Here is a 26,371-nt window from a genome sequence, read left to right on the forward strand (position 1 = left end):
CTCAGTTCAAAGACATCAAGATCTACCAACTGCTAGGAGATTAAGTGTAATTCTTAAGGGAGAGTTCAAAGGGTAATACATACCCATCCTATGCAAGTTTTAACTGTTGAAAATTTCGTTTGGAAATTTGATATGCATAGATCGATCTCCATTCATGTGGGGGATTGTTGGAAAATTTGGTATAAATATTTATATTTTTATTAACTTTGGACATATATAAATATATACATATATTGTATATATAATTACCTCTAAGTGGGTTTGTGTTCTCCTCCGTGAGAACTTTGAAACAGTATATTATATGTCCAAAATGGAGTATTGTGAATGAGATATTGATACGCAAAGACGGGTATTTGAGAAATAAAGTTAGCAAATAGACAAATGTGGGAATGAGTCCCACATCGGTTGAAAGACCAAACTCAACTAGGTTTATAAGGTTGAATGCATGAAAGGCTTACAAGCTTATGTCTATGGTTTTACTTCAAGACCAACCCATGCGTAGAGGGGTGCAAATCTTGGATTTCGTAGACCAAAACCACCGAACTTGCGCATGGGCGCTACCTACGGACACGAATGCAACTTCGAAAACTCGGGCTCGCGCAACCCTCATTTTTTCTAAACTTGACAATTTTGGTCCCTGCTTTGAATTTTGTAACGGATGCATTAATTACGTATTTAATGGCATTTATTGTCATTTAATGCCTCAATCAATTCCGTATCATGATTTGATTTGTTTCCGTTGCATGTCCATCTATAAAAGGAGACATCCACTGTCTCATTCAACACATGAATGGAAATACTCTTCCTCCTCCTTCTTTGTACACCTGCTTCCGACGATTCTTTCAGGAAAGTGGATTTATCCGACAGTACACATTGTTAAGGTTGTTGTACCTTGGGAACAAACGTCAAATCTGTTTAAGGGAATCAAGTCAAACTCAAGCCTCAACTACTAGATTTACTAATAACCTTTTTATTACATGAATATACAAAGAATAAAAACGAAGTCCTAGATTAACACAATCAATGCTACCAAACATTCCTAAAAAGCTGTGTTTAGCTTGATGTGCGACATACAACTGTTCGACATTACTTCTTGTCGCCTTTCGCAAGTATATGTCATCGTAAAGCTCTATAACATACCCATAGTCTCATAAAAAAGATTTGTATATTCTTGACCCATCCTCTCAGACATTTCCAAGTACTCATCTGATGTGTCTGCGACTATGTCGTATGTCAATTATCGAAGAGAGGTTGTGCATTTTTGAATTGTAGTAAAACCACGTTTACCTATAGCATGTCATCTCAATTAAAAAAACTCATAAGTCTTTGCCAAATCTTTAGCTATACGTAAAAAAATTTCTACTAATACGAAAACGGTCTCCGAATTTCGATAGATCATATAAACCATACGGGGTAAAGTGATCACGTACAAAAAGTTCGTTTGCCGCGATACAATCCTCGGTTGATCGAAGTTCTACCGTTCTACGCCTCTTTTCGACATTTGAACTTTCAACTTTTTGACGTAGCATTTCGCTTGCCGTTGACAACGTGTGCAGAAACAAATCACCATCATCGGAGAATGAAGAAGAATTTGAAGTCAAAATATTATTTGCGGTGGAAGAATATGTTTGTAGTGTGAAAATCTATGTCGGCTCAGCTTTTCACGTGTGAAGAAGGGTCCATATCGGAAGGCTTAAAGATAGTGACCAATTTGAGAAAAAAAACAAAGTTTCAAATTATTTTATTTTATAAAAACTTAATTATTTTTGTGGTATTTATAAAAAAATACAAAAAATAAAATAAAATCCAAATAACTCAAATACCCATATATTTTAGACAAAACTTCAAAAATGGTCCCTGTGGTTTTCAAAAATATCAAGTTTAGTCCCTAAGTTCAAAAAACCTCACGGATGGTCTCTATGGTTTCAAAACTTTTAACATTTGGTCCTTTTCGCTAACTCCGTTAACTTTTGGCCGTTAAGTGAATGGGCAATTCTGTCATTTCACTTCCGTAGGGACAATTTATGAAGTTTTTTGTTATTAAAAAAAATAAAATATACATAATTATTTAATAAAGGGTCTAACCCCATTTCTCTCTCTCTCTCTCTCTCTCTCTCTCTCTCTCTCATCGAACTGAAGAACATATATCACTCTCTTCTGCAACCTCTATCGGACCAACATAGACATACACATACATTGATGATTCACTCTCCCTCCATTTCACATACACACATTAATGATTCATTCTATCTAGTTCAATCGATGGATTAAGATCTAGCTCCACCTTTAAAGTCGTCGCTATCACAACAAGATTTTGGCTTCCATTAAGACCCTTTTATGTGAAAGAAATAACCCGGCTCCCATTTATATGAAAGAAAAGTATCGACACCTTAATTACATCAAGAAAATACATAACATAAGAAGAAAATAATGTATCCCCTTTTATCCCTTTAATTGAAGCGCATACAGCCACCCCCAAATCAATACAAGAAACATATAGCAGGCAGTTGCAATTCAAAGGGAGGTCAGTTCACACTGTTTACAAATTCAAGTTTCGAAGGAAACCAGTTATGCGATTACACTTGCTAGAAATCAAACGAACTCTTTCCACAATCCCAAAATAGGAAATCTAGGTAAGGCAAAGGTGCAAGTGTAGGTATAGAAATCGGAATCGGAATGGAACATTATTCATTCTTCTACTTATGTTCTTGATCGTTTTTTGCGCAACAACCAGACAAGAAGTCGATTAAGAAAATGAAGATGAAACCGATAACAACAAAGAAGAACACGAATCGAGACTAGTCGTTCTTTTCCTAAAATCGAACGAAAACAACAAAGATCTTTCCTTCAATGATCTTTTGAAATCAACCAACAATTTGGATCAAGAAAAAATAATCAGATGTGGACAATTTGGTCTCGTCTTCAAAGGCACCCTCGCAGACGGGCGGAAAGTCGAAATAGTAGAACAGAGGTCATCGAAAGCCATTATGAAGTCCTGATAATGAAGCTTGCTGACTTCTTCGATCTCAGACTCTTTGGATTTGCAAAAATGACGGAGGTGGTGGAGTCGGGTTTCGAGCTTACCTGACGCGAAGGTCTTGATGATGAAAGGGGATAAGTCTTCTTCGTTTGATATGGCGGAAGATAAATTCATCGATGGAGTGAAGATCCAGTTTAAGATGGGTTCTTTAGAGAGAGAGAGAGAAAGAGAGAGAGAGAGAGAGAGAGAGAGAGTGAGTGAGTGGGAGAGAGATGGGGGAGACCCTTTATTAAATAATGACAAAACTTCAAAAATGGTCCCTGTAGTTTCCGAAAATATCAAGTTTAGTCCCTAAGTTTAAAAAACCTCACAGATGGTCCCTGTGGTTTCAAAACTTTTAACAAATGGTCCTTCCGCCTAACTCTGTCAGCTTTCTACCGTTAAGTGAGGGGCATTTTCGTCATTTCAATACACAGGGACCATTTATGAGGTTTTCTCTATTTAAAAAAAGAAAAAAATATATAATTATTTAATTAAAGGGCCTCTCTCTCTCTCTCACACACACACAAACTTCTAAAAATTCTTTTCTTCTTCACCTACACAAACAAACCCTAAATTCTCTAAGATCTCCAGCAAAATACAAAAACCTAAACCCCAATTCTGTCTATACATAATCATTGAAACCCAAAGCCAAATATTGCAAAAATGCAGTGCCCAAGCACTAATTCCTTCTGTTCCAACTCTTCTTTATGTGATTGCCATCCTGGGTACCTATACCACGCTACAACCAACATATGCTCCCCTTTCGTCGTATCCAACGCCAACGAGTTCTTAGTGGGTACCGGAGTTGATTATTCGATTAATTTAAACTCTATATTGGTATACGACCTGAATGATAACTCTGTAAACTCGGAAAATGTGACCAAATCTGGTTCAATTGTTCAAGCAACTGGAACTTCCCCTGAGCTTTTATTCACTAGTTTTGAGCTTTTATTCACTAGTTTTGAATCAAGTCGTAGGAATTCAAACTCTATGTTGGTATATGACCTAAATAATAGCTTCAAAGTTGTATAAGAAATTGGGCATAATGTAATCTTTGGTGCTGATCATGATTCCGCAATTCCATCAACAAAATTGAATTGGATTCCAAGTCTTAAACTGCTAATGGCTTCTGGGTCTCACAGTGGACCATCTGGCGTTTCAGGAAACATCAAGTTTTGGGATATAAGATCCGAGAATCTTGTTTCAGAAAAATAAAAGAGAAAGTGGATTGCTTTTCGGATATCACAGTTTATGATACCCTTTTATCTATTTTCAAGATCGGAACAAATTTTGGAGAGGTTTCATACATTGATTTTAGGAACATTTTGTCAGATAATTCTTGGAATTGTCTTGGTGATTCAATAAAAGTGATGAATGTGAAGAAAGAAGGGTATGGTTGTAAGATTGAAAGTCATGGGAATCAAGTTTTTTTTGCAGTAAAGAAGGTGAATTGGAGCTGTGGTCTAAGGTTTTGATGGGTTCTTTGAGAACTGGTAAAAATGGGAAAGAAGAGAGGGTCTTTAAGAAGAACATGTTGGGTAGGTCGAAGGATTTAGGACAAAATAGGATCACAAATCTAGGGTTTGGTGGAAACAAAATGTTCGTTACTAGGAAATATCAACAATTTGTTGAGTGAGAGAGAGAGAGAGAGGCCCTTTAATTAAACAATTATATTTTTTTTTCTTTTTTTTTTTTAAATAGAGAAAACCTCATAAATGGTCCCTGTGTATTGAAATGACGAAAATGCCCCTCACTTAACGGTAGAAAGCTGACGGAGTTAGGCGGAAGGACCATTTGTTAAAAGTTTTGAAACCACAGGAACCATCTGTGAGGTTTTTTAAACATAAAGACTAAACTTGATATTTTCGGAAACCACATGGACCATTTTTGAAGTTTTGTCTTAAATAATTATATATTTTATATATTTTTTTAAATAACAAAAAACTTCATAAATAGTCAATCTTTTGTGAAATGAAGGAAATACCCTTCATTTAACGGCCAAAAGCTAACAGAGTTAGCGAAAAGGACCATATGTTAAAAGTTTTAAAATCATAGGGACCATATGCGAATTTTTTTAAACTTAAGGACTAAACTTGATATTTTCAAAAACCACTTGGAATTTTTGGATCATTTTTTAAGTTTTGTCTATATTTTATTTGGGTTTGTTTGGTTTGGTTTGAGTAATAGTAGTAAACTCAACGGAACCTCGGTGTATCGGAACGAATTTTGCCACTTCCCCAATGAAAAACAACCCTTGTGTACTTCCTTTACGAGCCGGAAAATCAGGCTTAAAACTGCGTGTGTAGATGCTCCAGTCGGAGACTGTTTTATGTTTGCGTGCCAGAAAATCTTCAATCGACTTGAACAAACAGTCATGGCATGCATAATCATCTAAAACCCTAATATTGAATCCAGGTTTGTCTCTCGTTGAAATTCTGATCTGTAGTTTATTATTCCTTGTTGTTTTTGTGCTTATTATTGTTTCAGATGCTGTTTTAGTCGTGATTGATTTTGTTTTGACAGATACATTTGCGGATTTAATGCTAATTAGGTGGAGTTCATACAGTTATGCGTGTCGATCACTTGCTTTCCGATTGTGTATGATGACACGAAATTAGAGTAAGTTGTTAATTTAGGTCTTCGAATGTATCTTCTGCAATTTGAGCCGTGCCATGATCTACATATGGCACAATGCTAGGGATTTTCTTGCGTGAATCTCACATTGCGTTTGTAAACATTAGGGGCGTTTGGACGTGCTCCAAAAGGACTATGATTATGATTTTCTGATTCTTTAAAACTCAAATTAATCAGATTGGAGGTAGGAACAAATCGAATATGGAGGATAAATACTCAATACCTAAGTATGCATGATTTCATCAAACCATTATCTGATTTTGGCACATCCAAACACTCCAATAGACCTATCTCAAACTTGACCTTTTAGCTAAGACCTTTTCAGTTTCAGCTGCTAGGATGGCAAACGACAACCATCGTAGTCAAAAGGTAAAAAATGATGAAAGAATTAAGTCAAAGAAGAAAATGGCAACACAAGATGCATCTCCTGAAACATCTAGCTCAAGAAGGTCATCCAGAGAAACAGCATCCAGTAAACAGGCAAAAGAAATTCCAGGTAGTACTCGTAAGTCTAAACGATTGGAGAAGAATAAACCATCAGATAGTCCTCCAATTTTGAGGAAATCAAAGAGAACCCAGGAACAGATGACAACTCCTCTGAAGAGGTATGATAGACGTAAGAAAAACACCTCTGTAGGTTCTTCGGGAACAAAGAAGCTTGTTGAAGAGCCTACTTCATCAAGTATGAAGTCAAAGAATGAAAAAGTTAAAAGGACTTTGAAGATGGACTCTAAAGAAGATAAGAGACAAGAAAAGCAGAGTTTGGATGTTGGTGGTAGGAAAAGGAAGAGAGCAGCCACCAGTTCTGTTGATAAGGCTTTATCTAGATCTTCACGAAGACGAACTGAAGCAGGTGGGTGAACTTATCTAGTTTGCCTTATTTTATCTATCTTCAGTTCCAGTTTAGCATTCATTATGTAACTAGTATCTTTATTGAAACTTATCTGCAGTTTCTTTTGGCAAATGAACATCTATGTTATTAACACTCTTGTTTGTTGGCATGTAGGTAATGATAATGATAAAGAAAGTCAAGATGAGTCATCTCAAGCTACTTCCAGCAGCAACAGAGGTACAACTTCTTACCAAGTGTTTCTAAAATTGTGATATTTTTATTGTCATTTCTTGCAAAAGTTGCTCCAAATTAGTAGATTATCATGTGTTCAATTTATTTTGGACCATAGATGTGGATAATAGCAAAAACGAAAATAGTGGCTCCAAGTCCGTGGAAGATAAAGATGATGATGAAGTTGAAGAATGCAGTGATAGAACAGGGGAAGAATCTACTCAGAAAGCCTCTGAAGCACAATGCAGCACGTCAAATTCTAGTCTTACAAACTTTAGTGTAGAAGAGATAAATGATCCCATTGAAGTAGAAGAATCACCAAATAGCAAAACAGTTGAAGGAGATCCAATTGATGCTGTAAAAGATATATCAAATGACGGATTTGTGGATTTAGAACAAGTAGAAGCAGAACATGTTGGTTCTCCTTCAAAAAAATCCCCTCATGGTGAGTCTATTGAAAATGGCAGTGTGACTGTGACACCAAATAGTGGCAAAGGCTCATCATCTTCAAAAAAGACAGATCCTGATGTTAGCACAGATATTAAAGAATTTTGGGTTCCTGTTCAGATATCCAATGTGCAGCTTGAACAGTATTGCTCTATGCTACTTACAAATGCCATGGCTCTTAGTTCGTGTTCAAAAAGTGATACTGTTGGTGCTCTTCATGACATTCTTGTTTCTAATCGCAAGGTTTTGAAGATTTAATCACTAAATAGCACAATGCATAATGCACATTTTCATTTCTTTGGTTGATCTTATGTTTCCTTTTGCAGTGTTGTGATCACCCCTACATTGTTGATCAATCTCTTCAAGGTGCCCTTACAAAGGATCTTGAGCCTGCAAAGTTTCTAGAAGTTGGCATAAAAGCAAGTGGCAAGCTACAGTTTCTTGACCTCATACTTCCCGAGATGAGAAAACGTGAACTCAGAGTACTTATTCTTTTTCAGGTATGTTTTTATTTAATCTGTTTATGACATTTTCTTTATAGGGTGAGATATAAATTTCTCTTTCTTACAGCCTTTAAGTGGTTCTGGAAAAGATTCAACTTCTATTGGAGACATATTGGATGATTTTGTTCGTCAAAGATTTGGTGAAGACTCCTATGAACGTGTTGATGCAGTTATAACTACCCCTTCAAAGAGACATGCTGCTTTAAATAACTTCAACAGTAAAGAAATGGGTAGATTCGTCTTCTTATTAGATTATCGTGCGTGTCTTCCAAGCATAAAATTATCATCAGTAGACACTGTAATCATATTCGACAGTGAGTGGAATCCTGCTAATGATTTAAGAGCATTACAGAGGATTGCAATCGATTCAAATCGAGAACAAATCAAGATTTTCCGGTTATATACTTGTTGGACACTAGAAGAGAAAATTCTCAAACTTTCAGAGCACAATGCAACTATTGATAAAGGATTACAGAGTCTAAGTAGGAGCACATGTGATGCATTACTCATGTGGGGTGCTACATATCTTTTCAGCAAATTAACCGAGTTTCACCATGCGAATACATCATCTGAAGACTGCTTGTTGAATGAACTAATGGTGGAGTTTTTAAACTTGAATTCTGACAAACATTATCCAGCCAAGTTAATAATTACAAGAGTTCAACAAAGTAGTGAAAATATCCCAATGCCAAATGAGTTGCCAGATGGCGATCAACCGCATACATTTTGGAAAAAATTGTTGGCTGGAAGGGATCCATGTTGGAAGTATTTGACTACTTCAACTCCAAGGCAAAGGAAAAGACCACAGTTTTATGAGTCAATTGAGAAAACAAATGCTAGCAGTGATGATGTTGGACGCAAACGTAAAAAGACTACACCTGTAACAGAAAAAGGTGAAATCAAAGAAGGGTGTACAGGTAAATAATAAATTAGTGATATTCATATTACTATAATAATGTTTTCTGAATTTAAGATTTTCATTTATACTTTCTACAGTTATTTCCAGTGATGGGTCACAACTGTCCCCTGGTGACAGCTTTTCATGTGATGAAACAAGCTTTCGACACCTTCTGAAACTCAACATATCTGAACTATGTCGAGTCCTGAAGCTCTCGGTATGTTTCTTGTTTGTTTTTTTTCTCATATAGTTTATATCAATACTAGTGAATAATAATAGTTGTATGTATCTTGTTATTTCCAAATGTAAACATGTACAGGAGGAAGTGAAGAAAATGGTGGAAAGATTTCTTGAATATGTTATTGAGAATTATCAAGTGAACAAGGAACCTGCAAATACAGTGCAGGCGTTCTTAATATCTCTGGTCTGTTCTTTTCGAATCTTAAATTTTTTTACTAACTGGTACTATAATTTATTAAATTTTGTTTTTTGTTGCAGTGTTGGATTGGTTGTGCATTGTTAAAGAAGAAGGTTGATAGGAAACAAAGCCTTTTTATTGTGAAGAAGCGCTTAAATTTCACTTGTGAAGAAGAGGAAACAAACTCAGTGTACTTGAAACTGGAACAAGCAAAAGAGATGTTTTTAATTCACACACACAGCCAAAAGAAAAGCAATGAAATTAATAACCCACATGTCGTAAAAGTAGAGGAGATTCTAGGCAGCCCAGAAGATGAATATGTGACTATCAGTCCTGACATGTCAGATGTTCCGGAAGATCAGAATGATTCTCATGGCTCCAATAATAATAATAGTAATAATAGTAACTCACACCCACACTCACCTCCTGCACCTGCATCACAGCAGAAAGTAGCACCTCCTGCTCCAGTTCAGCCTTTAGTTTCTCCAATTCAAGATAATCTGCAAACTAAAAAGGATGCTGAAAAAGTTGATGATGATGATCAGAATCAGATTACTACAGAGGCTGAACAACAACAACAGCATAATGAAGCACCTCCTCAAGTTTTAGAGACTACTGCAGATGACCCAAATCACACTACTACACAATCTTGGCCAAACCTTTTTAATCATCTTCTAGAATTTGAAAGTCATAACCGTGGGTTCGGGCCCACACGGATGCTGCCATCTTCTACTGATCCACTTCAAGCTGAGTTGGAAAAATTAAGTGAACTGAAGAATACTGTTAATAATTTTTATGAAGCTATTGTGAGTATTATCTAATCCCGTTTGACTACCTTACTTTACTTGACTATTTATAAACATTTTTTTTTGTGTAGTAGGAATTAATATTTAAAGCTTGTTGGTGTCTGTTTTTGTGCTTGTGCAGAAGGTGAAGCTAAAAGCTGAGTATGAGAAGGAAAGAGCAGAAATTCTTGCTCGGCTTAATCGTAAATATGATGATAAATCTCATAAAGCTGAGCTGGCGTTTCACACAAAAAAGAATGAAATTGATATCAATTTTAATAAAGTGGTAAGGAATAAAATATTGGCGGACGCTTTCAGGTCAAAATGCAGAGATCTCAACCCTTTTGACCATTCCCAAATACAAAGTAGGTCTTCTTTCTTGACTTGTTGATAGATTGATATATCTGTCTCTATTTAGTATTTACACTTGTCAAAATGATTTGTTTTTAGTTGTCACCATCCATATTATATGTATGACCTGCAGTTTTTCAAACAGGAGAAATGCAGCATCTGCATCACTTTCATGGTCAACATTTCTCTTCACCAGGTCAATCTTCCGGAAGCAACAAGCTGCACCAAACACCCCAAATTGTTCATCAGTCTGCAAATCTTTTCTCACACACACCTACCAGACCACAATCTTACCCCAACCCAATCACCCCACCACCATCTAACATCAGCACCACCATACCACCACCTACCAACAGCTCCGCTACCAGACTACCACCACACATGAACCACCCTTCAAGCACACCACCAACCAGATCACCACAAATGAGCCTCCCTTTAAGCACACCAAACAAACCACCACCTAATATAACCTCCACCACCCCTTCTATCAGAAACACACGAGTAACCGGTGAAATCCGTGCTCCGGCCCCACATATTCGACCTTTTAAGCCTTCGACAGAGCACAGGGTGATGTTAGGTCAGCATGCATCCAGCAGCCTGCCGCCATCCTCCGCCACTTTTTCTCATACTCCGTCTAAACCACCACTTGCACCGCCATCACAAACACCAACAAATCATAACAACAGCCACCCTACTCAACCACCATCATCACAAATGCCGACAAACCATAACAGCCACCCTGCTCAGCCACAGCCAGTAGCACCACCTGAGCAGCATCCACCTGCCACATCATCATCCTCACTGCCATCGGTACCTGTAAGTCAGACTGGTCTTTATAGCTCATCATCACCATCACCATCATCATCAGGTGGTTTTATGAATTTGCTTATGGATGTTGATAAAGAAGCTGGTTTTCATCAGAAAGATAATGTGTTGCCGATGCCTTCTCCATCTCCATCTCCATCTGAGGTATTTGGTAAATGTGGTGATGGTGACCTAGTTTGTTTGTCGGATGATGATTAAATGTAGTGTTATAGTTTCTAGACCTGTTTTTCTTAACAAACTTTTCTTTCAAGAAAATCCTTACATTTGCTAGTAGACACTAGACACTAGAACCATATTTTTCTCTAAACCCACAACAATGATTAATCTCCGATTTTATATTAATATACAAGATATAGTTTAATGAGAGGTTACAGATTTATACATTCATCATATACCAAGAATAATATTGATGTTATTATAATTTATTTAAAATCAACAAATAAAAATCATGCATTTTAGAACACAAACTAACGTCAAAATCACCAAGTTTGAATGAACGATAACATATCAGCATGCAAATAGTTCTTTAAAGAAGATAAGGATCTACGAAAGTGTTGTTACAACCTGAACCACTAAGCATATACATCAAACAGAACTCATGCATTGGAACACTTCACAGCATAAAACATTTAAACTTTTGACAGCATGCCAATTTTCGAACAGTAAACATAGACTAAACTGCAAATTTGGTCCTGTGGTTGTGGATGAAGTCCAAAATCTTTTCAGTGTGCACCAATGGTCAAAAAATGAAAACATTTTGTGGTTTTGGTCCCTGTTAAACATAAAAAGACTATAATACCCTTTTAATTTGTTTTTTTTCATTTTTTATAATCACTTTATACTTTTATAATTTTATAACTAGAAATAAAAGAAAAATAAACCCTACCCATTAACCACCCCAACCTACGGTACCCCCTCTCCCTCTCTCTCTCTCTCTCTCTCTCTCTCTCTCTCTCTCTCATACACATGAGTGGAAAAAAATGTATCGATTCTTTTTCACTTTCACATTCTCGCTCAAGAAATCCGCGATCTTGCTCCCTTGTGCAATTTCGATGAAGGAAAATACCGACAATGTCTCTTTTCTCCTGTGGTTTTCCCTCTAAGCACTTATGTGTGTATTTTATATGTGTATGTATTATATGTGCCACAGTTTCTTCCTGTATCATCACAAATCGTAAGATCCCATTAAAGTTCACCAATAACCTTCAAATCAATGCTATTAAGATATAGAAAAAACCTACAAATAGATACCATGAATCTTGATTTTGAAAATTTAAAACCCTTAATTAGTTCATACGAAACCTTAACTCAAAATGGGTTCGTTGGAAAACAACGAACAAGGAGGCAATATGTTCCTGCCATGGTTTCTGGTGGTGATTTAGTTTCAGATTTGGTCTGCTATCTAGGTTGATCGAAAGTGTGTAAGGTTTTGCTAGTGAGAAAATTGGAAATTAAGGTTGCTGTGAGGGGGCGGCAACAAAGGGCGCGGGGGGGGGGGGGGGGGGGGAGGGGGGGTGAGGAATGAGGAGATAAGGTATATAATGTGGGGAAAAGAAGAGACCCTTTACAATCTTTGGTTTCTAAAACTCATATTTGCAGCAAACTGAAGAACCAGGCCATCGATTTCTCTACAGGGTGTGAAGAGGATGGAGATTATGGAGGAATAGTTCATCGGAGGTGGATTACATCGGCAGTAAGGGTGCAAAGGGTCTTATCAGTGAGAAACCTTACCTTCATTGAAAGACCCCAACTTTCGTATTTATGAAAGACCCAAACTTTCATACTATTCCAACATTATTCTTAAGTTACTTTCTCAAAACATGCTACATGCATATTTATAAAACAATATTTTATATTGATAAAGTGATTACAAAAGATTGGATACAAACCGACTAAGTTTTATTACATTTCATATCTACCCAGGAATCTACTATTCATATACATACATGAACATTAAAATACAGAGAAATAGTATTAACTATTCTAAATCTTTCAGCAGTATAAAACTATATTGGTTACTCATCACCTGCAATTGTTTAAACATTGAGAGGGATAAGTGATAATGTTTAGTGAATTCAATAAATAGATACAATATAATCTTATGCCTTATATATACCAATATGACAGAAGCAAAAGGGAACAAGAACAACAATAACATATGCGTATCATATGTCATGCTTTCAATATCAACTCAAGATTTGATTCAAAGATTTACGATCAATGAGACACAACAATTTCAATACTTGATATGCATCAATAAAGCTTTTGGCCTAAACAGCACAGAAGATATACAACTTCGGATTAACATTTTGGTAGATTTCAGGCTTAAATCCCTGTCTAACCATTTGCCAATACCATAGAATAGAGTTCATTCTCTTACGGAGTCATGCTCTACATGGTCAGAGGCTACATACCAGTCCTATCTAACCTTCTGCCAATGCCATAGAATAAAAGTCATTCTCTTACAAGACATGTTCTACATGGCCAGAGGCTACATACCAGTACCATCGTGAATCTAAGTCCTTTCACTGATCACAGGGTCAAAGGTATATCTTTGCTATTAAAAATAGCGAATAAAAATAACACAGGAAAATAATTCAGAATAATAACACTGAAAAGCACATAGCACATATAACACATAACATACAATTGTTCCTATATATTGAACTCATCTTAAAATAATCGGGGGTTAAAATAGTAATTTGAGCAGCATATCGGCTCCAAATATGGCTTTATTTGTTGAAAACCGAGAGAATTAGCTAAAAACCGGACTCTAAAAAGGTAGAGCTTCAAAACCGAAAAGATAAATTTTTCGGGCTTCACGGCACTTCGGGGCGTGTTTCGGGTGTTAAAATTGACACCGGGGCTTCGGGGGATGTCAAAATAGTCAAAATATGGAAAAGGGGGCCAAAAATGGCAATTTTCTAAAATTCCTCGGCAAGGCTCGCAGGCCTTGTATTTATAGGGAGGAGATGCGAGGGTTCGGCCGAGAAGGGGTGAGTCAGCGAGGGCACGAGGCAGCAGGAGGAACGAAGTACGTGGCTCGCATGCGAGCCTCCAGGTGGCTCGCTTCGCAGGTCAACACGGGAAGGGCAGGTGGCGGTCTCGGATTGGCCGAGCCTTCGGTGCGAGGGGGTTGCGACGCGCGTTGCCAGCTGCTCGGATGACTAAGCTGCTTCGGACACAAGGCGGACACGGGGCGAGATCCAGAGGTGTCTCATGCGAAGGTGTCCCATGCTTAGTGGACCTTGGACTTGGTCCAATCAGAAGGCAACACGCAAAGCTTCGGTCCAATCAGCAGCGAACACGTGTCCGACACGTGGAAGCCTCGCATAAGAGGGTGACGTGGCAGTACTATTCATGCGAATTTTTCTCGAAAAAGTGCCAAATCTTGTAAAATCCATAACTTTCACATACGAGCTCTGTTTTTGACGTTCTTTATATGCACGCGTAGCTAAAATTACGCTCTACAACTTTCGTTTAGACTTCATCGGCTAATTTTGAATTTGATTTTTTATATTATTATTTTTAACAGACCGGGACAGGACAACCCGTTAAAAATTCATAACTTCTTCATCCGACATCCGTTTTTGTCAGACTTTTTACCGTTGTACTACAAATGACGAGACCTTCAATTCTCGTTTAGGTTGTGTCGGCTAAAAATCACTCGATCTAAAATTCGAGTTTTTAGCTGTCTACTGCTAAGCTGAAACCTCGAAAAATCATAACTTCCTTATACGAAGTCAGATTTTGGCATTCTTTATATGAAAGTTGATTATTTTCACGAGTTCTACAACTTTCATTTACATCACTAAGGCTAAAAATTAGTTTATCGAAAATTAAATTTTTACGCGACAAAGTATTTTCCGGATTTATCACGGATCTTCGTTTGGTCATAACTTCTTTGTTATAACTCGGATTTCGACTAGGTTTTCGCCTAAATGTTTCTAATGAGATTTTCTACAACTTTCAATAATAAAATTTTACTTATTCCAAATTTTATATTTTCGCTATATTTCACTATTTGACTATTAATTGGAATCTCATAAGACTTCTAATATTTTATGAGTGATTCTAAACATAGTTTTACTTCATTTCTAGTAAAAACTATCTGTTAGAACTCAACACTCAATTTTATTCACTTTTAATAATAACAATACACAATTTCAGAATGTGTATGTTACATTCATCTTTGCACCAACTGTGAGGTTGTGGAGGGATTTATCTACGAAAGAACAAAACGTCGCCCGCAACAATTTTTGTATACCTTGTCGGAAACCCAGGAAAGGATGGTTGGAGAGGATGAGGAGGGAGGAATGAGAGAGAGAGAGATGGATATAAATTTTTTTAATAATATTAAAATAAGAAAGTAATTAAATTTTTTATTTCAAGGGTATATTTGTCATTCTAGATTGGGTGTGGACCAAATCCACAAAAACTTAAATTTAGGAGGGACTAAATCCACAAAAAGTTTTCTGTTTTGGACCATTGGTGCAAGTTGTAAACTTTTTGGACTCCATCCACAGTTTTTCGCAAAACACAGGGACCAAATTTGCAATTTAGTCGTAAACATAAAACATGAAAAAGTTTTTTGCATTGTAGCACAACAAAGTTTGGTTAATTTACACATTTAGTCACTCAACTTTTTTTTTTGTGCTCAATTGGTCTTTAACGTTAGGAAATACCGGTTGATTAAGGGTTTGGGAGAAATTGTATCTGGTTTACGGTTGAAATACTGACAATGGCTTGACATATCAATATGAGGTTTCTGGCACCGTAGCACAACAAAGTTAGATGAATTTACACATTTAGTTACTCAAGTAACCGACTGTTTTTGTATTAGGTCATATAATGGTGTAATTGATAGGTAAAATTCAACTTTAATGATCTATTAGGTACAAAAAAATACTTGAATGACTAAATGTGTAAATTCGCCAAACTTTGTTGTGCTACGGTGCCAAAAACCCAACATGCCCACCTGACAAGGTTTATCGTATTGATCTGTCTCAATAACCACTTACACATATAAATTACCATAACACTCTAAGACTAAGGAGAATGGTAACACTGCTAGCACTTTGCCACATCGGTTTTTTGAGTGTCACCTCATTTTTCTCCATCTAACACCTAATCTTAGCATTTGGTAGGTAGGTAGGGAGTGGTAACACTCCTAATATTTCGTAAAATATTAGATAAAAAATGTTATTTATTTATTTTTTAATTTATATTAGATTGCAATCCCGCCAATTCCTTTTCCACCAATCACATTGCACAATTCATTTCGCTCTCTTGTCGCCAAGATTGCAATGAGTCGGAGGTAGCGAGCCCCCTAGCGAGCGCTAGGGGCGGTGTTCTAGTGTTTTTGGCGAGCTTGACGACCGGAAGTAACGAGCCCACTCCGTTTACTCTAAGTACTTCTGAATCTTATTGTCTGCAAGAACTTAGACTTGATTACTATAATCCTAACTTGTTCCTTATCTCAACCTATAAATTTTAATAGTAATACTTGTCAACTATTTCCAGTGTTACACTACATCCATTTCAACTCAATAGAGGTAATCCGGAAATATCCAACTTTAGTAATTTCATTGGAACGTAGCATCTTTGAAAACCACTAGGGGCATTTGGTACGCATAATGTTTTTGGAATGAATGTAATCTTTAAAAGGAATTAGAATATGAAGGAATTAAAATCTGAATGAATTTGAAATCAGATATGCATTTGGTTGACATGGAGTGAAATTTGTTTTTCCTTCCTTGGTTTGCATATTTGTTAAAGAAATTTGAAAGTAAATTATATAATGTGATCAAAATACTATTTTTATTGATTTTTGTAACTTATTGTTATAAAACGATAAACATTTCATTTAATTAAAAATTTCATTTATTAAACCCTTATCCGCTAAAACCAATGTTTTTATTGAATTTGCATGTACTATATATAGTAAAAAACAGCTTTACAAAACAAAAATATATAATTATACTTGATAAAAACAATTAATAGATATCTTGCTTTTAGGCTAGATCTAAGGACTTAATTAGTAGTTGGGTGCAAGTTCAAAGAGTTAAAGAAAGAAAAAATAAACATATGTATGTATACATGTAGGTCTTGGTATAGATGTGGGCCAATGGTTGGCATAGGTATTGTCATAGGCTTATGGATATGGGAATAAACATGTGGGTATAGGTGTGGCTAAAGGTGGTGGGGGTGTGTATGTGTGGATGTGGGTGTGGGTATGGGTATGGGGATGTGGATGTGGATGTGGTAGGGTATGGTGAGTGAGGGTAAGTATAGGTGTGTGGTTGTGGGTATGGGGTAAGGATGAGTGGTGTGGGTGTAGGTTTTGGGTGGATGGTTGGTTGGGGATAAAGGTGTGGTGGATATGTAGGAGTAGAGGTGGGCGTGAGCATAGATGTGCGTGTGTGGGTGTGTAGTGGTGGGTAGGTAGTGTAGGTAGGAGTAGGGTTAGGCGGGTGGGTAGGGTGTAGGAAAGATGACGATGACTTCATTTCACTTTGTGAATCATGGGTAAAATCGTGGGTGAGAGTAGGTGGTGTGGATTTACAAAGCTCCTTCCAAAATTTGTTTAAGAAGATAGCTATAAACTAGAATATCATCAGGATATTCGATTTTTAAACCATTCCTCAGGATATTTGTTATAGGATAAGATGTGGTGAATGCGAAGGTTGTATGATAGGCTTTACAAAGCTCCTTCCAAAATTTGTTTAAGAAGATAGGGTCTCTCTCCGAAATGATTTTAGTAGGAAACTCATACAGATTTGACACATTGTCGAGGAAGCTTTAAGCGATGACATAAGCACTATAGGGATGTTTTAAACCCATAAAGTGACCATATTTGCTTAGTTTGTCTACCACCAAGAAGATGATCATAAAACCCATAGATTTGTGCAACCTTTATATAAATCCATTGAAACTACTTCCCAGAATACGCTTGGAATTTTCAGGGTTGTAACACCCTCTTACATGGCCCATATATTTGGCATGTCTCCTAGCAAAATTGCATTGGGATAATTTATCAAACAAGGTGTGTGATTTCAATACACCCAAGACACCTTTTAAATGCTTAGAATGGTCACTCCAACTTTTACTATAAACTAGAATACCGTCAAAGAATGTTATAACAAATATCCTGAGGAATGGTTTAAAAATCGAATTCATTAAGGTGGTGTTTGTTTTGGAAGAGGTAAATCGCCTTCTGTTTTTTTTTCTTCATGTCTACGGAATAAGATGTAAACCAAATGTTTTTTTTCATGTCTTTAGTCATTCATAAAAAAATTGTTTGTTTTTTAAAATCTTCTATGAAAAAATTGATGGGTTGGTGTTGGTGTTGATGGTGGTGGAAGAGGTAGGAGTGAGGTGGGTGGCAGAGGTGGCGGTGGCGGAGGTGGTGGCGACAGTGGCGGTGGTGGTAGTAAGGAAGGTGGCGCTGGTGGCTATGGCGACGGTGATGGTGACAGTGGCGACGACGGCAGTGGAGGTGGTGAAAAAAATATCAATTAGGATTAGAACCTAGAAAATGTATTCCAAACTTGGAAGCTATTTTTTTGTACTATCCAACATTTCTTGCACCATTTCTTCAATAACATATTTATGTAAAGCTCTTACCACTCATAAGCACAAGCTTGAATCAATGGAAAAATTAAGGTAAGTTAGTATAAGCAAGATAAACGCTCTTCTGGGGTTTTCTATTTCATCAAAAAGAGAGTTATGGTTCCTTCTGTATACTCATTATCTCACCATCAATATAAAAGCATATATTTACCAATAGGATAAGAGCCATCTGTTCACAAAATAAGAAATTTAAAATAAATCTTATTTAATTTCCAATAATGACATCGTATAAGAAATCAGTAGCTTGAAGAGGGTTAAAGATTTATGGTTTTTGGGTGTTTAAGCCTTCACCACCGTTTTCCCTGCCATGCCTTGCGCTGCCTCCTTCCACCTTCAACCACCTACAAACACAATCGCTATAATCTGGATTTATTTCTAATCTACTGTTTGGACCACCACGACCACTGTTACACCATCGTCACACCTCTCTCTCTCTAGGGTATACCTATTTTTTACCTTTTACTTTTTGAATGTCAGTTTTCCACTCGCTCACCTTTTGTTACCAAAAGACATTAAATGGTTATCTTTCATTACTTTTCACTATCTTCATTTTTTTTATTTTTTTTAAAAATATATTTTATATAAATATTATATTCGTTTTCTAGGGAATTAAAAACCATAAATTTTAATATATTTTTTTTATAATTTTTAAGTATATATTTAATTTAATAAATGTTAAAAAATTTGAAAAAAAAAAGCTAATTTAATGAATGTTAAAAAAACCGAAAATAAAATAAAAAAAAGGGTGACTAATGACATGAGGCTAGAGGGCGGGGTAGCTCCCCGCACCCCTAAACCGCGGTCACGATATTATGTTTCCGGCCGCAGTTTATTTCCTACACCTCCTTCCCTGCTACATACCCTCCGGCCTGATAAAAAACCTACATCTAGATACCACCACCACAAACCCTAATCCACGATCTGAGGTGAAAACACTTACATTTCTTCATTTTTCTGTTACATGCTTATTTATTGGATTTTGAAATTTTTAGTTTTAATATGTTGTAGGTTGAGTAAGTTGTAGAAGGAGAAGAAAACAAGCTTTGATTAAGCTCTCTCTCTCTCTCTCTCTCTCTCTCTCTCTCTCTCTCTCTCTCTCTCTCTCTCATATGTTTTGAGTCATAGTCTCATAGATATGTGAATGTTTGACCCATCAAATAGATGAATTAACGTTGATGCCAAATGTGTTAGTTTTTTTTTTTAATATATTTTTTAGATTGGAATATTTAAAACAAATGTGATCTGTTTATTTATTTTGGCATAAGTGCATTGTTGTATAGGTAGATTTTTCACTACTATAAATGAATAGAGTTTTTAATGTTTAAATTCCAAAGTAATATGTTATAATCAGGTAAATTTTCCAAATACAATGCCTTGAAGGAATCTTGTTTTGAAAGTAGAATGTTGTAATGAAATCGATTTCTATTTTTACAAGTTAAAAGCTGCACATGAAACAGATTTTAAGAGTAAAATGATATGACTCTATGTTTTCAGTGTTTTATGAAGCAGATTTTAAGATGCTTAACAAAAAACACAAGGCTTCTATTTATATTCTACAGACATAACATATAAAATGACCTAAAAACCCTTGACCCTTGCATTAGCTTGTTTGACCACAGCTAATCAGCCTTCACCAGTGGATTTTACCTCTATAATCCTTACCTTATATGAAGTACACACCATGTTAATTAGGAACAAATTAATTTGTGAAAGGGATGCATTTTGTATTTTGTATTTTATATCATCCTACTTCTAATACAACACTATACTTTCATTTTTATCTTTTTAGGGCATTATAATATGATTATGTCATAAATTAATAAATGAAAATCTGTTGCCAATTCTTGCACTTACTACTAATTAATTTGGCAGCTTAAACGATAAGGAGGTTGGGTATTTGAATATCATCTTCTCAAATCATGAAACTTCGTTAGTAGAGAGTGATTTGTTTTGACACTTTGAACCAGCATCAATAGTTTTCTAATAATACTAATAAATATTACTCCTATTTAAAACTTTTTTTAAGATGCCGAGTGTGCGTGTCATATGCAATCATCTATTTTAATATACTTCCTGTGATTTGGTAGCAACTCAAACTGTTTATTTTCTCAAACTTATTTTCGTTCTGTTCAAATCTTTTGAAATGTTTACAATTTTATTTTACTTTTTGCTAATGTATATGTAAAGAACATTTATTTATCATGCGTGAAATCTGACATGAACGAAGACTTTACAGACACTATTATCATATCATGCGTCAAATTGTGATGCTTGGGAAGAAGGTTCAATAAAGGATTCTCATGATGAACGAGAGGCAACGGTTTGCTCAGCTCTTGAGGGTTTGCTCAAAGAATTTGTTTTTAGATCAAGGATTGCAGGTTCATACCACAGTTGTGAAATCGGGTTATGGGTTTGATATGATGATAAACAATGACCTTATAGATATGTATGGAAAATGTGGCAGGGTCGAGATGGCATGTAAAGTGTTTGATAGAATGCTTCAAAGAAACGTTGTTTCTTGGACGTCTCTTATGTGTGGGTACCTAAATCAAGGCAATGCCAAAAGCTCATTATTACTCTTAAGTCGAATGGGAAGTTCCATGGTTAAACCGAATGAGTTCACATTTTCTACCAACTTTAAAGCTTGTGGATTCGTAGGTGTTCCCGAGAATGGGATGCAGGTTCATGGCTGGTGCTGTAAAACGGGCTTTGAATGGTTCCCAGTGGTGGGAAATTCTTTGATAGACATGTATTCAAAATGTGGGAGAATCGAGGCTGCATCTCAGGTGTTCGATGAAGTGCCTGAGAGAAGTCTGATAACTTGGAATGCAATGATATCAGGATATGCAGTCGGACACATGGGTGACAAATCCTTGGATTTATTCAAGGAGATGCAGATACAAGGAAAAAACCCCGATGGGTTTACTTTCACAAGCACTTTGAAAGCTTGTGCTGGTCTTGGAGAATTGGAGGCTGGGAGACAAATCCACGGGTTTCTAATTTCAATGGGTTTTCTTTTGTCACAACAAACAATCGTTGCAGGTTCACTAATTGATTTGTATGCAAAATGTGGGTCTTTACGTGATGCACAGAAGGTGTTTGATCAAGTCGAAAGAAAGAGTGTCATCTCCTGGACAACGCTAGTTGTAGGCTATGCTCAAGAAGGAAACTTGTCAAAAGCTATGGAGTCATATAGTGCACTTAGAAAGAGCAGCTTTCCTATTGACGGGTTTGTTCTCTCCAGCGTGATGGCAGTGTTCGCTGATTTTGCTCTTCTTGAACAAGGTAAGCAAATGCACGCTTACATAACCAAAGTCCCATTCGGTCTAGACATCTCTGTGGCAAATTCAGTGATGGATATGTATCTGAAGTGTGGTGTAATAGAAGATGCAGATAAGGTGTTTGAAGAAATGCCCAAGAGAAACGTGGTATCTTGGACAATCATGATAACAGGATATGGAAAACATGGTCTTGGTGAACAAGCGATTAACATCTTTGAGAACATGAAATCAGAAAACATTTCACCTGATGGAGTAACTTACTTGGCCATACTCTCGTCTTGTAGCCACTCTGGTTTAGTTGAGAAAAGTCAACAATACTTTTCAAGATTACTCAACGACCCCACAATCAAACCGAATGTGGAGCATTATGCTTGCATGGTTGATCTTCTTGGTAGGTCTGGTCGTTTAAAAGAAGCAAGAAATCTTATCAAGAACATGCCCGTGAAGCCTAATTCAGGTATCTGGCAGACATTGCTTAGTGCTTGTAAACTACACAAAGATTTGGAAATGGGACGTGAAGTTGGTGAAATTCTTATGAAAATGGATGATGTAAGTGTTGTAAACTATGTCATGATGTCAAGCATCTATGCGAATGCGGGTTTATGGAAAGAGAGTGAAAAGGTTAGAAAGTCGGTCAAAGTGAAGGGGTTAAATAAAGTAGGTGGTCAAAGTTGGGTGGAGATTGATAAATCGATTCACTTTTTCTACAATGGAGATGAGAGGCATCCATTGACATCAAGAATCCATGAAAAGTTGAAGGAAATGGAAAAGAGATTGAAGGAGGAAGTGCAATTTGCTTATGAAGTTAGGTTTTCATTGCATGATGTGGAGGAGGAATCGAGGGAAGAGAGTTTGAGGGTTCATAGTGAGAAGTTGGCTATCGGGCTTTTTTTGGTTCATAATGATGGGATTGAAAAGGAGAGGGGTTGTATTCGGATTTTTAAAAACTTGAGGGTTTGTGGCGATTGTCACGAGTTTATAAAGGGGTTGTCAAAGATATTAACCAAAGTGTTTTTAGTTAGAGATGCTAATAGGTTTCATAAATTTGAAAATGGTGAGTGTTCTTGTGGAGATTATTGGTGACTTAATCAAACATTGTTTACATAACGTGAACCGAAAACAAGAATTGTCATATGCATTCCCCAAGATTGTTAGGTGATGTTTATTGTATTGGGGGCATTATTGTCATTTCATATCAACTTGTCTTCATCAGGTAAATTCTCACAAGAGCATTGGGACTTCGTGACATATCATGTTGCATGAGTGATATAAAAATTGTTACTGCAAAAATGTTATTTGTTTAGTAATTTGGAATCACATCATTGTGCAGATTCATTTGGAAGAAGTTTCCAAGACAAGCACATGATGTGTATTTAGGTGATACTGAAAATATGTTGCAGGTAATTAGATGAGATTAAGAAAAGAGTTGTTTTTGTATTTATTCGAATTAATGTGTCTTATTTATTGACTTAAGTGAGGAGGAATATCCTAAAAAAGCGAGACATGAGGAGAAGTTATAATGCCTTGGTGATGAATCTCAATTTTTATCTTAATATTTTAAGGTTTGCCAATTTATCATAACAATCATTGTTTTTTGTGGTTACAGGCGGTTTTGGCTTATGATTCCACTAAACAAACAAAAAGAGTCTTTTTCCTATTTTTAAAGCAGGTAAATTCTATTTTTTCGAATATTTTTGGGTCAAACTCTAAGCTTGTGTTTGATTCGCAAAATGTTTTTGAAAGGGAGTGGTTGACATGGAAAATAGTTTGTTTTCTATTTGGTTTGCTCAAACAAATTGAAAAATTAATTTTGTTATATGATAGAAATAGTGATTTTTTGTAACTTATTATATTTTTATAATAAACATGAAGAAGTTTTACAGATATATATTAGGAATCATGAATTGTGATACGAGCCATCTATTAAAAACTTCAAATTATGTATGAAGAGTATTTTTTGCAGCGGCATCACGGCATGTTGATTAAAGAATTAGGGTTACAAGTTTTTGAGTAGATCACATTATTGTTCATCAAATTCGTTATTTTATTTTTCTATTTCTGAATTAATCAATTAACTATTTTATTTTTAATCTTAGACGATTTTTAAACAATTGTGGTTTCAAGTTTTTGAATTATTTTGCTACTCGTTTATATTTTGTAAATTGTTTGACCTAGCGTAAAACCAAATCTTGGCTACGCCACTGATCCTCACGGTTTTCTCCTTCCAAATTCCAAAAATTTAACATGGTTTCCAGATCATGTATTATTTTCCTACTTGCTTTGAAATTTCAGGAATTATCATAGAAGTTTTTTTCCCTTCTAGAATTGCTTGATTCATGATATTCGTTGTTTTTTTTTTCAAGTTTTTCTCCAAGGACGTTAGATGCAATAGTTATTCGCTTAATAACAACATCAACTCTACTTTTTCTCTATGCATTTGGAGATTTTTCATTTTCTATGGTTTGTTCTTTAAAGCCGTCTTTTATTGGTTCGGATTGTTTTCCATTGTTTGCATCTTCTTCCATTTGGGCAAAATCTTTGCCTTTATTCCCTTGAGCTCTATCATTTCCAAAAAGGATACATAAATCGTTGTAATGAGGAAATATCTTATTTCTTCATTTTCCTGCCTCTTTATGAATCTATTTGGTATCATAAAATGTTAGCACATAAAAATATATTATAAATAGTTAAGAAGTAATAAAATACTTGAGAGTTTTAATGTTTGAACGGCAAGAGTACATTTGTTGTTATGAGTGTCTCTCATATGTACTCATCAATTCGTTAAATACTCATTGGCAATTAACATTCCTTTAAGTATACAATTTTGATATTCAACTTTATATGTCATTTTGGTCCTAGTGTATACTCTTGTTGTTATTACCGATTTGTCATTTCTTCTTCCGTGTTCTATGCGTTGACATTTTTGCATGACATCTTTTATGTTTGATATTATTCTCTGATTTCGTGATATGTACGGGCTATTGCGGGTTTCTTTGTGGAGTTTTTGAGCAGGCTATACAACCCGCAACTGATCCCTCTCTTTCTCTAAACTCTCTCTCTCTCCAGCACGTGGTTTCTTTTGTTTTCAATTCTATTCACAATCAAATGTATGCATATGACATTATCACTATTCAACCCATGTGATTGTAATTTTGTACTTTTTTTTTTGTTATATATTTTTGTAAACATTTCATTCAATTTTAATGCATGAATGGTAAACCTTTTGTTTCTTTTTTCTTTAATTATTTTAGAACATTTTTTGTTTTAAATTAGTAAAAGTTTTCGAAAGAAAAAAAATATAATGTTTTATTTTATTTAAATATTTTTTTTAATTTAATTAAATAAAAAAATATTGACATAGCAAGTGGGTTGAATGGATTGGAAGGGTTCTCCCTTAGACACTTTAGTGGTTTAAACATTTTTTTTCTTTTGATGTACATTCTAGGAAAGTCATGAAAACGTATCACCAAGACTTTTGGGTGCCTTTTAACATCACTGTGGAAGACTTTAAAACACTTTTAGAAGACTTGAAGTAGTGATAACTTCTAATATTAGCCTGCAAGATAATTATGCCTAAGATACATGTTTTTGGTAATGTAAACATAGTATTTAGTGAAATGGTTTCAAACACATCTTACCAGGCTATATCTTGGTGCTTGTGGACTTGTGGTGATATTATGAGTGATAGAGTGATCATGTAGATTTATGTATATTATAATGAAGATAAGTAATATGAATAAGCCTCTACGTAATATTAATAGGTTTTTGACACACGAGAAGAAAAATATGGTATGAAAAGAATTGTATATTAGTTGCGTGTATGAATTTTGTATAATTGAGCATAAGTTCAATTTTCGTTTCACTATAAAATTGTGTACCTTTATAAATCAATAAAATTTAACCTAATATTGATTTATAAAGGTAAAATTAGACTAAATTTTATTGATTTATAAAGGTATTTTACAATGAAACAAAATTTAAACTTTATTTGTATAATCTATTTACGTTTTAGATGTTTTAGAAATATGAAAGAAAAATAAATTTGGTTATTATTTAATGAGATTGTTTCATTTCATAAAGATATGTCAATGACATATCATTATCAAGTTATTAGTCAAATATATAATAACAATAAGCCAAGTCTCATAAAAATTAAGATAAATGAAAAACTAAAATGGCCGACACTAAATAACTTAAATTTATCTGATTTCACATAAATGAAAGTTTAAATATTAATATTTAAAGGATTTAACATAGGTACGAAAATAACTTGAAGTAAGAAAACATATCCATCTTTTTTATTGGTCAAATCAAACGAACTTTGGTTAGGCACGCAATGCAACAAGTCAGTTTGATTCAAATATTTAAGAGTCAAACAAATATCATATAAATATACTACGGAGTATTATGAAACAAAATCGTTTTTAGTGGCATCTTTTAATTAATTATTAAAAAGATGAATAAACAATATTGAAATGAGATTCGTCAAAAATAAAGTTTGATGGAAAGAGG

The 26,371-nt window shown here is 35.4% G+C and overlaps 2 protein-coding genes and 1 pseudogene across 18 annotated transcripts; all 3 read left to right on the forward strand.

Annotated features, from left to right (window-relative positions):
* Positions 1 to 786: 786 nt before the first annotated feature.
* Positions 787 to 4,831, forward strand: LOC145089903 (BTB/POZ domain-containing protein At5g41330 pseudogene; annotated as a pseudogene).
* A 374-nt stretch (positions 4,832 to 5,205) lies between these two features.
* LOC145087910 (uncharacterized) lies at positions 5,206 to 11,312 on the forward strand. 13 transcript variants are annotated; one of them, XM_079026025.1, is made up of 13 exons: positions 5,206 to 5,437; positions 5,546 to 5,641; positions 5,764 to 5,883; positions 5,982 to 6,509; positions 6,663 to 6,725; positions 6,838 to 7,409; positions 7,493 to 7,666; positions 7,737 to 8,586; positions 8,666 to 8,784; positions 8,887 to 8,991; positions 9,066 to 9,791; positions 9,913 to 10,135; positions 10,255 to 11,312. In XM_079026025.1, the coding sequence occupies exons 4-13, from the start codon at positions 5,996 to 5,998 to the stop codon at positions 11,142 to 11,144; spliced, it is 4,236 nt and encodes a 1,411-aa protein (XP_078882151.1). In that variant the 5' UTR covers positions 5,206 to 5,437; positions 5,546 to 5,641; positions 5,764 to 5,883; positions 5,982 to 5,995; the 3' UTR covers positions 11,145 to 11,312. The 13 variants fall into 13 exon arrangements, with proteins under 13 accessions (XP_078882151.1, XP_078882152.1, XP_078882153.1 ...); XM_079026026.1 differs by having other exon boundaries at positions 5,988 to 6,509; XM_079026027.1 differs by having other exon boundaries at positions 5,764 to 5,840.
* A 9,143-nt stretch (positions 11,313 to 20,455) lies between these two features.
* On the forward strand, positions 20,456 to 23,702 carry LOC145087912 (Tetratricopeptide repeat (TPR)-like superfamily protein). 5 transcript variants are annotated; one of them, XM_079026040.1, is made up of 4 exons: positions 20,456 to 23,072; positions 23,190 to 23,259; positions 23,334 to 23,386; positions 23,466 to 23,702. In XM_079026040.1, the coding sequence occupies exon 1, from the start codon at positions 20,879 to 20,881 to the stop codon at positions 22,940 to 22,942; it is 2,064 nt and encodes a 687-aa protein (XP_078882166.1). In that variant the 5' UTR covers positions 20,456 to 20,878; the 3' UTR covers positions 22,943 to 23,072; positions 23,190 to 23,259; positions 23,334 to 23,386; positions 23,466 to 23,702. The 5 variants fall into 5 exon arrangements, with proteins under 5 accessions (XP_078882166.1, XP_078882165.1, XP_078882164.1 ...); XM_079026039.1 differs by having other exon boundaries at positions 20,456 to 23,259; XM_079026038.1 differs by having other exon boundaries at positions 23,190 to 23,386.
* The last annotated feature ends 2,669 nt before the right edge of the window (positions 23,703 to 26,371 follow it).

Source organism: Lactuca serriola, chromosome 2 (assembly GCF_051521515.1).
Source record: "Lactuca serriola cultivar US96UC23 chromosome 2, Lser_US96UC23_V15, whole genome shotgun sequence".
NCBI lineage: Eukaryota > Viridiplantae > Streptophyta > Magnoliopsida > Asterales > Asteraceae > Lactuca > Lactuca serriola.

Coding starts and splice junctions, on each gene's coding strand:
- LOC145087910 (XM_079026023.1), top strand. CDS start 5,996: ATGGCAAACGACAACCATCGTAGTCAAAAGGTAAAAAATGATGAAAGA. Junction 8,587..8,665: donor AATCAAAGAAGGGTGTACAG/GTAAATAATAAA, acceptor TACTTTCTACAG/TTATTTCCAGTGATGGGTCA. Junction 8,992..9,065: donor AGGCGTTCTTAATATCTCTG/GTCTGTTCTTTT, acceptor TTTTTGTTGCAG/TGTTGGATTGGTTGTGCATT.
- LOC145087912 (XM_079026037.1), top strand. CDS start 20,879: ATGATGAACGAGAGGCAACGGTTTGCTCAGCTCTTGAGGGTTTGCTCA.